The sequence below is a fragment of the Vipera berus genome (genome assembly GCF_964194415.1).
Source record: "Vipera berus genome assembly, chromosome: 9".
In the NCBI taxonomy this organism is placed as follows: domain Eukaryota; kingdom Metazoa; phylum Chordata; class Lepidosauria; order Squamata; family Viperidae; genus Vipera; species Vipera berus.
In genome coordinates, this window is record NC_138212.1 from 9,118,922 (window position 1) to 9,134,826 (window position 15,905).

The window sequence follows — 15,905 nt, forward strand, 5'->3', positions numbered from 1 at the left end:
AAAGCAAGGTGATCTAGATGCCACTATATTTCCACTATTGCAGAAAGGCCATCAATGAGAGCCTGAAACTCAGAAATTTGGGTTGAGATTTAGTGGATCATTCAATCAACTGTTCAAAGAAAGGCTGAATCATAATCATTCCTAGGCATTATGACCTACTGGAAAGATTCATTGCGATACTGTCATTCCACATATAGCTGCAAAACAGCTTATCTAGATAAGGTCGTCTTTTTCATGTATGAGTTCTAGAATCAAATACAGAACCCATTAACTCATGGCTGGCTTGCTGGCTGTATTTTGGAGCAAGTTCTTCCTTTTCCAGGTTCCTAGATAGCTATTTCCAACTGCCAAATTCATGGCTGTTTTCCATAAGCTGAAATGCTTACTGCAGAACTGGAATTCAAAGTTTGGAAGCTTTCTATTCCTGGATGAGATTTTAAATGGAAAAAAAAGTTGTCTTTGCTTGTGCTTTTTAACAATGCAAGCACTGAAATGCTTAAATGCATATTTTAAATACTGAGCGGAGCTTTTATTTACTTTGTGGCTGTAGATGTGAATTTTAAGTTCAGTTCACAGACTTGGAGGTTTAAGAATTGGTGTAAACCTTTGTATATTTCATATATCAGCCATACAACAGTCACATTTCTTGCCGTGTATCTGTATTTACAGCCTGATCACTCTTAAGATTTTTTATGGCTGCAAATATGTGGGAAGACATCAGATAATGCAAAATTATGGGGCTGGGAGTGGAACGATGCTCTGGCAAATTCACATAGGTTGAGTGGCTTGGTTCTCATTTCACACTAAGCCATAATGTGGTTTGTTTAGCTTTGGCCTATTGCATTGTGAAAATCCAGCTGTTGTCTTATAGACAGCTTATGAGTTAGCATGAGCTGAACTTATCCATAATATATCCAACAATTCTAGCAAAATGAGATTGTATGGCGATGTCCAAAGATCCTTTTAAGATTTGCTAAACTTTTCCCTTATGTGTCTGCCTGTACCTTTAACAAGTGCACAAAAGGCAGAATCTTAATCAGCCCAGCACTTTGTGTCACTGACTCTGCAGGCAGGCAAAAAACTGCACCAAGAAAATCTTGGTCTGTCATGCAGCTATTAAACAAGTCTTCATCTATTAAAAAACAAAGGCAACCTGTTACAGTAGTTTCAAGGAAGGCTGAAGAAATTGAAATTGTAGCTGATCTTTCTTCCCCGTCAGTCAGATTTTTCTTTCAGCCTTAAGGCAGTTATGTCTGTCATTAAGAAAATGGAAATGTTAGAATTGCTATGAACCTTGCTGCCTGGTTCCGTAGCAGTGTTTTGCAATAATACAACAGAATCAGGATGTGTGATTTATGATTTGAAAGTTAGATCTGATTCAAATATATACAAAATAGTCCATAAGTATGCATTTGGTATTTACAATGGATTTATGGCAACTTGTAGTAAGGTAATATAAATTTAACTGATGTGTGCCTTTTTATACTGTAATTTAGTGTGATTCAGTATACCTGTTAATTCAGGCAAAAAGAATGTATAACTAATCCTCAGCTTATACAAGCACAATTGGAACTTCTGTTGCTAAACAAGGAAGTAGTTAAACAAGCTGCATCCAATTGTATCTTTTTTGATGCAATCATTAAGCAAATCTGGATTTACCCATTGACTTTGCTTGTTGGAAGCTGGCTGGGAAGGTCACAAATGGCAATCACATGATTCCAGGATGCTGCAGTTGTCATAAATACATAAATATAAGTGCCTGGATTTTGATCGTGTGACGACAGGGATGTAAGTGTGCAGACTTTTTTTTAGTGCTGCTGTAACTTCAAATGGTAAACAAATGATCATAAGATGAAGACTACCTGTATAATGTTGGTTTTAATTCCATTACCAGGAAGCAAGTCTTAACTGAATAAAATTTATTAAGTACAGATATAAAAAACTGAAGTGGCAACATTTAAAGTGGTATTGTCACAACTTCACATGTCTGAAATCAGATAAACTTCAATATTATCTCAATACTCAGATTTCTTTCCTGTTAAAAGTCTCAACTGCTAATGATCAAAAATACTTTCTGGAAAATCTTTGATTCAGTAGTTAAAACATTTTCCTGATAATATTTTTCTTCCTAGCGAGAAAAAAATAATTCAGTGAAGCTCACTAAGGTAATCTCTTATATGTTTAGACCTCAAGCAAGTACAATTCATATCTAAAATTATAGGAATACAGAGATATTCAAAACAGGGCTAGAGGCAGGTATGAGCTACATGTGTTTATTCAGGAATGAAACAAAGGCATTTTGCTCAGAGATAATATACGCATGTTTCAGCCATAATATTAAATTGATTGGCTGTTCATCTTTATTCCATTACAAATATTAATTAAAGATTACTTCCAGCCAACCATGCAAACATTTGTAACCTAAAATTACATTTTTAAGAATAAATATATTAAATCTTGTAGAATTTGCAGGTATATACTTCTAAGTAAATACACAGATTACATCGTGGGACAATTTGATTTGCTAAAAGTGTTTCTGGTTGAATTGAGAAGCCAGAAGCGCTGTACATCGCCCTTTAAAGCAAAAGATTATTACAAACTGCAGTTGACAAGCCCCATTCATTCCGTGCAACCGAAAAAAAAACAACCCAACCATCTCTTCAAAGCAAAGCCAGCGGCAATATAAAAGCCCTTTTCTTTTTGCTTCGGAACCTTTTTTTCCAAAATCTTCCAATACAAATTCTTGAAACGATTGACCAAATTTTATTGGATCAGGTGACAATCCTAATTGTGATCTCAGGTGTCTGGAAAGGCAATAAATTACATTTTTGTTCTCTTAATGCATTTCAACTGACAAGAGAAGGATGGTTTTCCTAGCCAGCCAGGACGCCATTTGCTATTCCTCCTTCCGCAATAAAATGCCTTTAGCGCCATCTAAGTAGTTCCACAGGGATCAGCAGCTCCTCTCTTAATCCAGCCATCGCTGGGGGGGGGAAGAAGGGGGGGGAAAGAAATCGTTTTAAATCTAAAGGAAAGAAGCGATAGAGACCGCGAGCCAAAAAAAAGAAAAGAAAAAAAAAATCACTGCAGCAAACTGCATTCCCCAGAAAGCCCGGGGCGCGCCCGCGCATGCGCACAAAATCCTTGCGTAGTTCCTGTGCGACGCGCGGCGTATGACGCAGAAGACCTGCGCACTTGGATTTCCGGTCCTGGAATTTTAGGCGCGTGGGGTAGGAGGTGCCTGGCGTGCTCTCTCTCTCCAAACATGCGGCCCGGTAAGGCGCGTGTGAGGAAACCTTTTCGGCGCGGTCGAGTTTATTTGCGGCGCTTGTGTGTGGCGACCACAGGGCCCAGCTGGTGGGAACGGAGGGATTGGGGCACGTGGTTGCTGTGACCATTTCTGATTCGGATTCTCTGCCTCTCTGCCTGCAGGTTTTAACTCTCGCGGAGGACGTGGGGACCGTGGAGGACGTGGAGGCTTCCGAGGAGGCCGAGGTTGGTTACTCTTTTTTCCCCTCTCTCCCCATCTCAGTATTGGCTTGGAATGGCGCCTTGCTATTCCACCGGCACCTGATCTCGATTGCAGGGAATGGGTGGGTGATGTTGTCAACCTTTAAGATTTCTGTCAGTGGAAGCTTCCAGTAAAACTGTCTAAAATTCCGGTTGTGTTTCTTGGCGTGGACTATCTCGTAAAGCTAACATCAGTCTTGTAAGTCTGAAAGTAATAATAATAATAATAATAAAGTTGGAAGGGACCTTGGAGGTCATCTAGTCCAACCCCCTGCTCAGGCAGGAAACCCTATACCATTTCAGACAAATGGCTGTCCAGTCTCTTCTTAAAAACTTCCAGTGTTGGAGCATTCACCACTTCTGGAGACAGGTTGTTCCACTGGTTAATTGTTCTAACTGTCAGGAAGTTTCTCCTTAGTTCTAGGTTGGTCCTATCCTTGACTAGTTTCCATCCATTGCTTCTTGTCCTGCCTTCAGGCGCTTTGGAGAATAGCTTGACTCCCTCTTCTTTGTGGCAGCCCCTGAGATATTGGAACACTGCTATCATGTCCCCCCTCACCCTTCTCTTCATTAAACTAGACATACCCAATTCCAGCAGCCGTTCCTTATATGTTTTAGTCTCCAGTCCCCTAATCATCTTTGTTGCTCCCCCAACCCCTCATTTTGCTCTCCTGAAAACGAGGGAGGGTCTTTTCTGTGATGCTTCCTCCATTCTTCCTCTTTTGGACTCCAGTTTCGTCTATCGGGCCATTATCTAAGCTGCGGCTCTCTCCTGTCTCCCAAAGTCGTTCCCACATACCATTAAATAGGGGACACCAAAGGAACTGGTAGTTTTTATTTATCAAAATTATATACTCCCCCCCCATTTCACTAACATGACTTTTTGAGTGGCATACAATAAAGCAAACAATTAAAACAAATCTAAAACAGCCTTCAAAGCAAAATAGAAATAAGATCATAGGAGAAACTGCCAAAGTCTCACATTCAGTGTTTCATGGATTCCTCATTATCATTGCCATTTTGGTGAGCTGAAGTCAAAATAATTGTGTGTTTTTTTTAACTTCAAAATTACGCTTAGTTGCATTTTCTGTTAATAGTTTGGTCAATATGTGACTAATGTACATCTGATGTATTAACTTTTTCCTGAGATTACACCTTGGCCCTTGCTAGTGTGGTGCCTGAACCACCATCACCACGATAAGATGTTGTGATGCCATTACCACATCAACAGATATAATTATGGTAGACATTTCTGTTACTTAGAGCATACTTTGCCTGCTCTGTTTTTGAATCTAATGTAGGTTTCTAAACTAGTCATCACTAATGGAGCAATATGCTGAAGAATTAATGGGTTATAAAATGACATTGATTACTAGATATCTGTTGCAAATAGTTGTAACAATAATTGTATACAGATAGTCCTTGCTTAAAAATCATAATTGGGACCAGCAACTCCATTGCTAAGCAATAGTTATTTGAAACATAGGGTAACTAATACTTGATATTTTACTCTACTGATTCTGCTTGTCAAAAGACAGCTATAAAACATACAATAGGACTCTGCAAAGGACATACATGCAAGGACGAGATTGTAAAGTTATGTTTTCAGCACCATTGTAACTTCAAAGAGTTGCTAAACAGGGGATCCATTAAGTGAGGATTATCTGTAGGCTTTTGCTTTCTTTTACCTATTCTGTTGCTTGTCAAAATGAGTAAGGTTTATGGTTCTTACTTAAATTTGCTTTAAAGGTGTTAATAGAAAAGAGTATCTGTGGCTTGGGGTTGAACTGTGGACTTCTTAGTGCTCTCTGAGCTTGGTTGTTTGCTGCCAGATTAGCTTCCTTCTGACGTTACCTGGTTGGCTAATGAAACATCTGCAAGCAAACAGCGAAACTTGAAAGATGTTTCTCTGAAAATTGTTTTGTTTTGTTTTTTAAATTGTGGTCCTGCAGGCCCTGGTTCAAATCTGTATTTATCAGTGGAACAAATAAAGGTCCAAATCTTATTGTTTGGATCTTTTCTGTTTAGTTACCATGGGTTTCTTTTCACGAGAAATGATAAGACATTGCTGAGCATGTAATCTTGATTTTTATGAGGAAAGCTAGGTTGGAAGTACACTGTGAAAAAAGTCTCCTTTTCACAGAACTTGTGTTCTGAGGGGAACACATTGGGGATAAGTGTTGAGCTAATATCATCAATCTCAAACTTTGGCTGTACAGGTTTTATCTTGCGGTCAATTTTTGGGATGTTGTTTAATACTGACCAGGTGCTGTTTATGCCATCTGTTCCCTCTCACTGTTCATAGGAGGTGGATTTAAACCACCTGGAGGTGGACGAGGAGGTGGCGGAGGATTCCGAGGTGGAAGAGGAGGAGGTGGTAGCTTCCGAGGTGGACGAGGAGGTGGTGGACGAGGTGGTGGTGGACGAGGAGGACGGGGTGGCTTCAAAGGAGGCAGAAAGGTGACTATAGAACCCCACAGGCACGAAGGTAAGACTTGCCGAATATATCATATGTTGGCTCAAATGTAAGGATATAATTTTATTTTTTTAGCTTTCTCTGCTAAAAGGTTGATGGAGGAATAATGCCATAGATGTAGAAAAGGCACAGGCAGCCTGGAGCTCCACAGAGAATGCAATTCCAGAAGCTCTTTTTCGGCAGCGTGAATAGCTGTTGAAAACTCAATACAATTTCTTGTTGATTTGAAGCGAGAAAAACTAGGAAACTGCCCTGTAAATTTTCACAATGTTGACTTATGTCCTTGATGCTTCTTGATTATAGAGCAGACTTGTCAAACTCGCAACGTTGTGTGACGTCGCACAACGTATCAGGACGGTTTTGCTATTGCTGGCAATGGGGTGGGTGCGGCTTCTGCATGACGCATCTAACCTGCGGGCCGGCAGTTTGACACCCCTGTATGTGGTTTCATGGGACTGGGGGAAAAATGATTGGCATTAACAGATGTTAGCATTAATAGACCCCCTCACCTTATTATGTGAGCCCTACATTAGTTACCAATTGGTTTCTAGGGGCAGTTTGAAGTATGGTTTTGGCCTAAAACACTCTGTGGTTTGAAATCTATCTTCAGGAGCACCTCTTTTATTTGAATTGGCCCTTCCAGTATGATTTTCCTGGAGGATAGCTAGTGTTAAACTTTACTTTCTCCAAATAAGGAAGATGATAAGCAGAAGGTACTATTTCTCAGTGGCGTCTCCAGCCTTCTGAAATAGTTGGTTAAAATCTATTTTAGTCAGCTTGGCATCATAGTTTATGTAATACACTTCCCTTAGAATTCTTCCATTCCTTCTAGCAGAGTGGGAGATACATATGATGGAACTCTGCTGAAAAACATATGGTGCATAATTTGTCTTTCTTTTTCTTTGAATACATTTATATTGATCAAATGGTTTGGTATTTCATTTTAATACTTGGTTTTGTTAATAGTGTTCATTTTTCATTATTGTATTGCAAACTTGATTAGCAATTGGTTATTTTTAATTTGATTGGTACTTACTGTGGACATTTTAACCATGTATAGATGTTTTCTATTGACTATTTTGTAAACCACCGCGGGTCTGTATTGATTTGGCAGTATACAAGTAGGAAAAGAAATAAATCGTAAACCAGACTTAACAGTGTTTTTAAAAGAAAAAGAAATTTCCTTCCTCAAATCTAAGAATTACTCCCTTCAAAAATTCTGGCATCACCATTTTGCATCGTGAAATTATTTCCTGTAAAGCTCTGACTGCCTCAAATAACATTAGATGTGCCCTTAATTGTCAAAATATTGGCTGTGTTTGAGTTATTTTCCTCTTACTCTCTTTCGGGATATAGTAACAATGTTATGTCCAAAATATTCACATATGTAATTTTAAAGTACTACAAACCGCTTTGTGTTTTAAAGGGCAGCATACATTTTTGAACACAAGCAGACAAACATTCAGCAAATTACACTGCTTTATACTCTCAATGGAGAGCTAGTTTGGTTTAATGGTTAAGGCAACAGGCTTAAAGCTGTGGAAAGCTGTGAATTCTAGTCCCACTTTAGGCAACTGGGTGACATTGAGCCAGACGTTCACTTTTAGCCCTAGTAATGGGGCAATGGCAAAACATTTCTGAAAGATCTTGCCAAGAAAGCTGCAGGGATTTGTCCAGGGTAGTCACCAGGTGTCAAGGCCAACTCAAAAAATACTCATATTAGCTTATACCTCTTAATAGAGAACTATATACAGCTCATGAAAGCTTATACAGGCAGTCTTCAACTTATGGCCATAATTGAATCCAACATTTATGTTGTTAAGTGAGACATCTATTAAGTGAGTTTTGCCCCATTTTATAACCTTTCTTGCCACAGTTGTTAAGTGAACCGTTACAGTTGGTAAGTTAGTAACTCGGTTGTTAAATGAATTGACTTTGCTTGTCCAAAGGTCGCAAAAGGGGATCACATGGCCTTGGAACACAGTAACGGTCGTACATATGAACCAATTGCCGAGCATCTGAATTTTGATCACATGAACCTGGGGATAGTGCAAAGGTCTTAACTTTGAAAAAAAATGGTCATAAGTCACATTTTTCAGTGCCGTTGTAACTTTGAACAGTCACTAAATGAACTGTTGTAAGTTGAGGACTACCTGAATCTTTGAATAAAATGTGTTAATCAGAAAAGGCATTACTAATACCAGATTCAGATTCTGGATACACATACATACATACACAGACACACACACACACACACACACACATATATTTGGGGGGGGGCGCCATAGACTAACATGGCTCTTCTCCAGTAATACCTTGCTGGCTGTGACCGAAATTATGGCCAGAATAGATGGCTTTAGCTAGTTGATGAATAACAAGGTTGTGTCAATTGTAGCATATTGGTTTATGGATGGAAAGCTGTTTTGTTTTGAACCCAAAGGCCATTTGCTCACAGTAGTTTGCTAGAGTGTGCTGGTGGTGAGCAAGGCTGCCTCCGCTACACACCTCCTTTAAACCATTTTTTAAAAGACCATCTTCTGAACACTCATTTGTTTCCAAGGAAGGAAAGTCTTACGTTATTTCCCTAATAAATGCTTAGAATCTTTGCAAGTACATGATTTTATAGAGTGCTGGAAAGCCTGAGTTTTTATTCTACAGATAGTCCTTTGCTTACGACCACAGTTGAGCCCAAAATTTCTGGTTGCTAAATGAAATATTTGTTAAATGAATTTTGCCCAATTTAATGAACTTTCTTGCCACAGTTGTTAAGTGAATCACTGCAGTTAAATTAGTAACATGGTTGTTAAGTAAATCTGGCTTCCCCATTACTTTGCTTATCAGAAGGTGGTGAAAGGTGATCACATGATCCTGGGACACCAACGTCATAAATATGTGTCAATTGCCAAGTTTCTGAATTTTGATCATGTGGCCATGGGGATGCTGTAACAATCATAAGTGTAAAAAACGGTCATATGACATTTTTTTCAGTGGCGTAATTCAAACAGTAAGTGAACTGTTGTACATCAACTACCTGTTTTTACATGGGAAAAATGCATATTTGTGAAATGTGTTTTTCAAATGCTAAGGCCTAATTCTAGCATCTCATTGTGCATTAATCCCTTGATTAGCTCCAACTAGATTGGGCTACTTGATTGAAAAGAAGTCACATGTCCAGATACAGCCTAATTTGACTCTAATATTTTCTTTATAGTGGTCTTTTAATAAAATAAAATGCTTTAACTTAGAACGTTCATTTTAATAACATTAAATATATCTATCTATCATGTATGTATGTATGTATGTATGTATGTATTTATTTATTTATTTATTTTGTCTTTCCTTCCCCACTGGAAAATAATACATCTAATAAGATCTTGAAAAGAACCTGCTAAATCTGGAAATATTCTAGTTGTCACTGTTGTAAATAAGCCCTTTAAAGTTATTCGCTCTGTCCCTCTCAGTGTTGAACACGAGAGACAGGGTTTCATCCAGTTTAGTTTTCGTGCCAAGTATTGAGGGGAGAGAATGCTCCCCCATTTCGCCTCTGCCAGCCGGCTCGTTTGCCTGTATAAAATTCCATGCATGTGCCTGTGTGTAATCCCTTGTTACCAATGGCTACTGCATGAGTGTTTAAATTCCAAGCTATAATAAGCTTAATGCGTTACTCGGAATACAAATAAACACAAGCTGCATAGTATGTATATTACGAATTCTTGGAAAGAGAGTTCACGAGCTGTTGACATAGACATGTTTTAAAGAGTTGGTTGTTTTTCTTATTATGTTATTTGAAATTTCCATTTGGCTTCTTGACAAACTTAGAAAGTGGCAGCAGCAGGCTGAAATAGGCACAAGGTACCCTTGCTGTTTGTCTGATATGACAACTGTAGTCTTATGCTTGCTTTTCTGAGAATAAACCTAGTTCAGGGGTCAGCAAACTGAAACAGTGAAAGAGCCACTCAGAACCGGTTCCCTCAAAAAAGGAAAAACTGGGAGCCGCAAAAAAATGTGTGCGCATGTGCGTACATGCGCGCACGCGCAGAACAGGGTTTGACTGCAGAGTGGAGCCAAGGTGAGATATGCACCTACCCTGCATATTTGAATTGATTGGTTGAACTTTTTTAGTCCCACTTTTTTTTTTTGGACTGCACATGGCAGAAGATTGGGAGCCGCAGGAGATGGCTGAAAGAGCCGCATGCGGCTCCGGAGCCGCGGGTTGCAGACCTGTGACCTAGTTGAACCGAATAAGAGTTGTTTCTGAATAACCAACTATAGGGGCTACGTTATGGATCCATGATTAGGGTTTTATTTGTATACCACTGGTCCTTTTTTTTGGAAGAAGAATTGCCTGTGAATAACTGAAGGATGGGGAAATAGCAACTATATTTCCTCCCTCTGTGTCATATTCTACAAACTCTGATCTTAGAATGTTGACTAGAGACCAAGGCCTGGAACATTTAAATATCTATGACTACTATATGAATGAATCTTTTGTATACCATACTTAGGTGTCTTCATCTGCAGAGGAAAAGAAGATGCATTAGTCACACTAAATCTGGTACCTGGAGAATCTGTATATGGAGAGAAGAGAATATCTGTAGAGGTGAGTATCAGGGAATTCTTTGGAAAATTACAAAACAATAGAACACCTACAAGAAAGAGGAAACATAGACTAAGAGAATTGGAAGTGACCTTGGGGAACGAGGCTGCATCTGCGCAACTCGCACGAGCAACAGATGGGCCCACTGCTTGCACAAGTTGAGCTGCAAGCATGTGCACCAGTCCGTGGCCCAGTTGTGAATAGGTCACAGGGGTTGTGGACTCCTGTTGTAGTCCAACCCCCCTCTCCTCAAGCAGAAGACCCTATAACATTCCAGACAAGTAGCTGTCCAGTCTCTTCTTAAAAGCCTCCAGTGATGGATCACCCGCTACCTCTGAGGGCAAACTGTTCCACTGGTCGTTTTAATTGATACGAATTTTCTCCTTAGTTCCAGGTTGCTTCTCTCCTTGTTGAGTTTCCATCTGTTATTTCTTGTCTTACCTCCTGGTATTTTGGTAAATAGGTTGACCCCCTCTTTTTTGTGACAGCTCCTCAAATATTGAAACACTACTATCATGTCTCCCCTAGTCCTTTTCACTAGACTAGTTGTAGGATTGTCTGTAAGTGCATTTGGGAATGTATGTAGTCCTTGATTTACAACCATTTGTTTAACGACAGAAGTTACAGTGGCACTGAGAAAAGTGATTTACAACTGGTCCTTGCACTTATGTCTGTTGCAGCATCCCTAAAGTCACGTGACCAAAATTATGATTGCTTGGTAACCAGCATGTATTTACAACAGTTGCAGCATCCCAAGATCATGTGATCATCATTTATGACCTTCCCAGCCAGCTTCCTTCCTTCTTTCCTTCCTTCCCAGCCAGCAAGCAAAATCAATGATGGAAGCCAGATTTGTTTAACAGCTGCACAATTCCCTCAACAACTGTAGTGATTTGGTTAACTGGCAAAAAAGGACGTAAAATCAGACACAACTGCTTAATCACCTTGCCTTGTAATGGAAATTCTGGTCTCAGTTGTGATCATAAGTTGAGAACTACCATAGTTAAGCTAGAAGCGTGTTCCAAGGATTCTTTCATTTTATGAAGGCTTTCTCAATCCAGGATGCTTTGCTTTTCAACTCCAGGAGGGTGAAACAAAAGTGGAATACCGTGCCTGGAACCCCTTTCGTTCCAAGTTGGCTGCTGCCATCCTTGGAGGCATTGATCAGATTCATATTAAACCGGGAGCAAAAGTGTTATACTTGGGAGCAGCATCAGGAACAACGGTGTCTCATGTCTCTGATATAGTGGGATCGGTAAGAAACTGCTCAGAAGCCAAGATTGCGACTGTAACCTGAATAAATGCCTTATCCTTGCCATAAGCTGCTGCTGCTGCAACAACTGTATTGCAGTTAATTCCTATTGAATCATTAGGCAAAACAATTTATCTAAGCCTTATTGCATTTCCATGGATTTTGACTGGCCTCAGTGGCCAGTTGAAAGTTGCATTGGACCTCATTTTTAGATTTCTGGTTGAGGGGAGACAATCTCTTGCTCAGCTGCATATCAGAGGAAAGGGAAGAGGAGAAATGGTTCCCAATTGGGGATCCACCATGGAAGGCCAGTTTGGTGTAGTGCTTTAAGGCAGGGGTCACCAACCTAGGCAACTTTTAAGACTGGTGGACTTCAACTTCCAGAATTCCCCAGCCAGCATGGCTGGCTGGGGAATTCTGGGAGTTGAAGTCCACCAACCTTAAAGTTGCCAAGGTTGGAGACCCTGCTTTAAGGTACTGATCTAGAAACCATGAAAGCTGGCTGGGTGACTTTGGGCCAGTCCCTCTCTCTTGATCCAATACACCTCGTAAAGTTGTGGGGAAAATAGAGCGGGAGTATTAGATATGTTTGCTGCCTTGAGTTACAAAGTAATGCTGTAAAGGCGGGATAAAAAACTATTAAATAAATATAATTGTGAGGTTGAGGCATGCCTCTCTATTACAATAATACCTAGCTAAAGAAAAATCAAGGGAAGCAACACAGGGAAGGATTACTCGCATGGGATTGATCATTACTCTTCCAAATAATTTTTAAATAGTTTCATTTAACAGCACTCCCCAAGATATGAATATTTTGTCTGTTGGCCTCCATATATATATATATATGTATGTATGTATGTATGTATGTATATGTATGTATATGTGTATGTATATATGTATGTATGTGTGTGTGTAGATGTAGATGTAGATGTAGCGAAGCAAGGCACCGATTCTCCTTCCTTCCTGTTTCTGGTTAAACAGGAAGGGCTTGTGTATGCTGTGGAGTTTTCCCATCGCTCAGGTCGTGATCTCATCAATGTAGCAAAAAAACGGACCAACATCATTCCTGTCATTGAGGATGCACGACATCCACACAAATATCGCATGTTGATTGGTAAGAGATGTAAAGCTACGATTCCTGCCCAAAGAGACCCATGTGTGCTAATTTAAGAGCTTCTTAGAGGGGAGTCCCTGTCTTATTGCTTTCTTCCTCTATTCCGGGGTGGGGTGGGGGTGGGGTGGGAAGATGGAGCAACTACGGAAACTGACCTGTGGATTCCAACTTCCAGAATTCCTGAGCCATCGTTCTGGGAGTTGAAGTCCACACGTCGTTAAACTACTTTAGTTGCCCACCCCTGCTCTATCTTACTCCTTGAACAAAGGATTAGTAGAATTTAAAGAATATAAGAAAGCAGTAGGAATCTTCAAGCCCTGTTTTTCTTAGAATAAGGTGTTCCAGAATGTTAAGTGCCCAAGCTATGTTTTGCAGATAAATAAAATTCTGTCATTGGCATCCATTTAGCTTAAATTGCTTACACTTTTCAAGGTTGACCTACAATTTCCCCAACCTGCATGGGCGTGATCAGTTCTTCTAACCCTCAGTAGCATGCTGTCTTGGGAATTCTGAGAGTTGGAAGTTCTGAGATTGTAAAGTTGCCAAGGCTGAGAAATACTGAGCTAGATTAATTATAAAGTATATGATTACATATTAATCGTAATATAAATATAAATTAATTAAAGGCTTTGCATACAGTCAGTAGATGTTCCGATGTACACTTTCTCTTTGCAGGCATGGTGGATGTCATTTTTGCAGATGTGGCTCAGCCTGATCAGTCACGTATTGTTGCCTTAAATGCACACAACTTTTTGAAGAACAGTGGTCATTTTGTTATCTCCATCAAAGTAAGGCTTTAATCTTGATTGTTGTATTTTCTGGCTGTATAATGTTGGGCCAAATAGGGGAATGGTATGATCATTGTTAATGATCACTGCTTTGTATTCCTGTATTAGATGGAAGTGGTAAAGTGTCCCCTAATCTAGTTGGAGTTGAGGATTTGTTATGCTTATACGTTCCCCTGTCTTCCAGGCCAACTGCATTGATTCAACAGCGGCCCCGGAGGCAGTCTTTGCATCAGAAGTAAAGAAAATGCAGCAGGAAAACATGAAACCCCAGGAACAACTGACTTTGGAGCCCTATGAGCGAGATCATGCTGTGGTGGTTGGCATATACAGGTATGGGAAAACCAGAGGCCGCTGATGGAATTCTGTGTGCTTCCTGAGATTTGGGACAGTAGTATTTAATCCTCAGTAAAATATGATCTTTTCTTCCATCATTATCCACCCTTCAGCAATAGCAGCTATAATGCCCTTGCTTATCCAGAATCATTCAAAATATCCATTATCTCATTTAACCTTCAAACCTGTAAGCCCTATATCAACCTTATCCCCAATAATAGCATTTCTTGTCCATCTAATTTAGTATCTAGTGTGGATTGAAGAAAAATATCTCTCCAAGTGCCTTTTTCGTCAGTTGCATTTCTCCTTTTCATTGGATGATGTCAAAAAGGCTTAATCTGGGACTCGGCATAGAGTACATGCAGTTATTCTTGAACCTGCGACATTGGGTGAATCAGGGACATGTCCTGGCCTACTAATCATTCAAACTTGAGATAAGCTTGGGCATTTTTAAAAAATTTTTGGGGGGTGGGGCTCACTATCTCCTGGAAAACCAGCCTACTGTTGCTGTTATATCTCTTGAGTTTTTGTTTGCAGCTATAGCAAAGTCTGATGCTGAGATAGAGCCTTTCTTGTTGTTCAGAGATTACCTCTTGAGTCTGTATAAAACTTTGGAATGCAGATAGATACTTTTATGAATGAAGACTCTATTAAAAAGTTCTGTAGGCAAAGCCTGAAAATATTGAATTGTACATTGGATCGTTTTGCCATGTACAAAGGATTGAGGTCTCCCTGCTTATTTCCAATTCAGGTAGCAGATTCTCCCCTATTTTGTTTATAAACGTAAAAAAATAATAATCTAATCTTCCTTCTCTTACAGGCCGCCGCCTAAGCCGAAGAAGCAAAACACATAAATAGTTGGTGCCCGTTGCAATAGGGGCAAAAGGACTTTTCTTACTTCTTTTTATGTCAGGATTCTTGCTACTGCCTGGGACTCAGCAATCTAAGATGCTGTACTGCATCTATGTTCCGAGGCATTCTGAAATGTGTACATTTTTTTTTTATTAAAATAAGTAATACAGATTGTTTGTAGTCTTGAGGGTGAGGCAAGACTTGGAAAACTTAAATCAGACTTAATCAAGGAACTCTAGCCCAACTCTTTCATCCATTAACTGTGCTTACTGCCTAGTATCTGCATCCACCATTTTAAAATAACTATATGTGAAGTATTAAAACACCTCCCGTCCTAAAACAATGTTAAAGTAGATTAAGTGAAATGTGTATACAGTGTTGCCTGTCAGATGTTAAGGTGATTTATTTCCATTTTGATTTTTGACCATTTTCAGATTTGTTTTATTTTTGCCTCCAAGTCTGTCTTAACTCTTGGCAGCTGCATGGGCAAATCCCAGCGGTTCTCTTGGCAACATAGTTTAGAAATGGCTTGTCATTGTCTTTTTCCTAAGATTGAGAAAGACTGACTGGCCCAAAATCATCCAAGCTGCTTCATGTCCGATGCAGAATAATTCATGATCTCTTGGGTTTCTAGCTGGGTGCTTTTAACACCAAACTGACTCTCATCTCCAATTAAAGCCTTACAGGAAAAAAAATTCCCCTGTGCCTTGGATTCAGGAACAGTTCAGATTGACATTCAAATTGATATAAGGTGGGGAGGAAAGCCAAATTGGAATGTCGGAGGAACTGTTATAAAAGCCTTATAAAAGTAGCTACTTTTTCAAAAAAACGACTTCTATAGAATCTTTCTGGAAAACCCCAGAGTTATGGGAATTACAAATCATATCTGTTGGTACTTGCTGATTATTGTTAACTCTAACAGATTTTCAGGGTTGGTGAGGTAGATACTGTACTGTATGTGATAGCTGTTTGACAATGTATAA

The 15,905-nt window shown here is 39.6% G+C and overlaps 1 protein-coding gene across 1 annotated transcript; it reads left to right on the forward strand.

Annotated features, from left to right (window-relative positions):
* The first annotated feature begins 2,304 nt into the window (after positions 1–2,304).
* FBL (fibrillarin) lies at positions 2,305–15,091 on the forward strand. Its single transcript, XM_081334251.1, has 9 exons — positions 2,305–3,275; positions 3,433–3,495; positions 5,816–5,998; positions 10,492–10,586; positions 11,668–11,838; positions 12,817–12,949; positions 13,625–13,737; positions 13,922–14,067; positions 14,891–15,091. The coding sequence occupies exons 1-9, from the start codon at positions 3,266–3,268 to the stop codon at positions 14,922–14,924; spliced, it is 948 nt and encodes a 315-aa protein (XP_081190377.1). The 5' UTR covers positions 2,305–3,265; the 3' UTR covers positions 14,925–15,091.
* Positions 15,092–15,905: the final 814 nt, after the last annotated feature.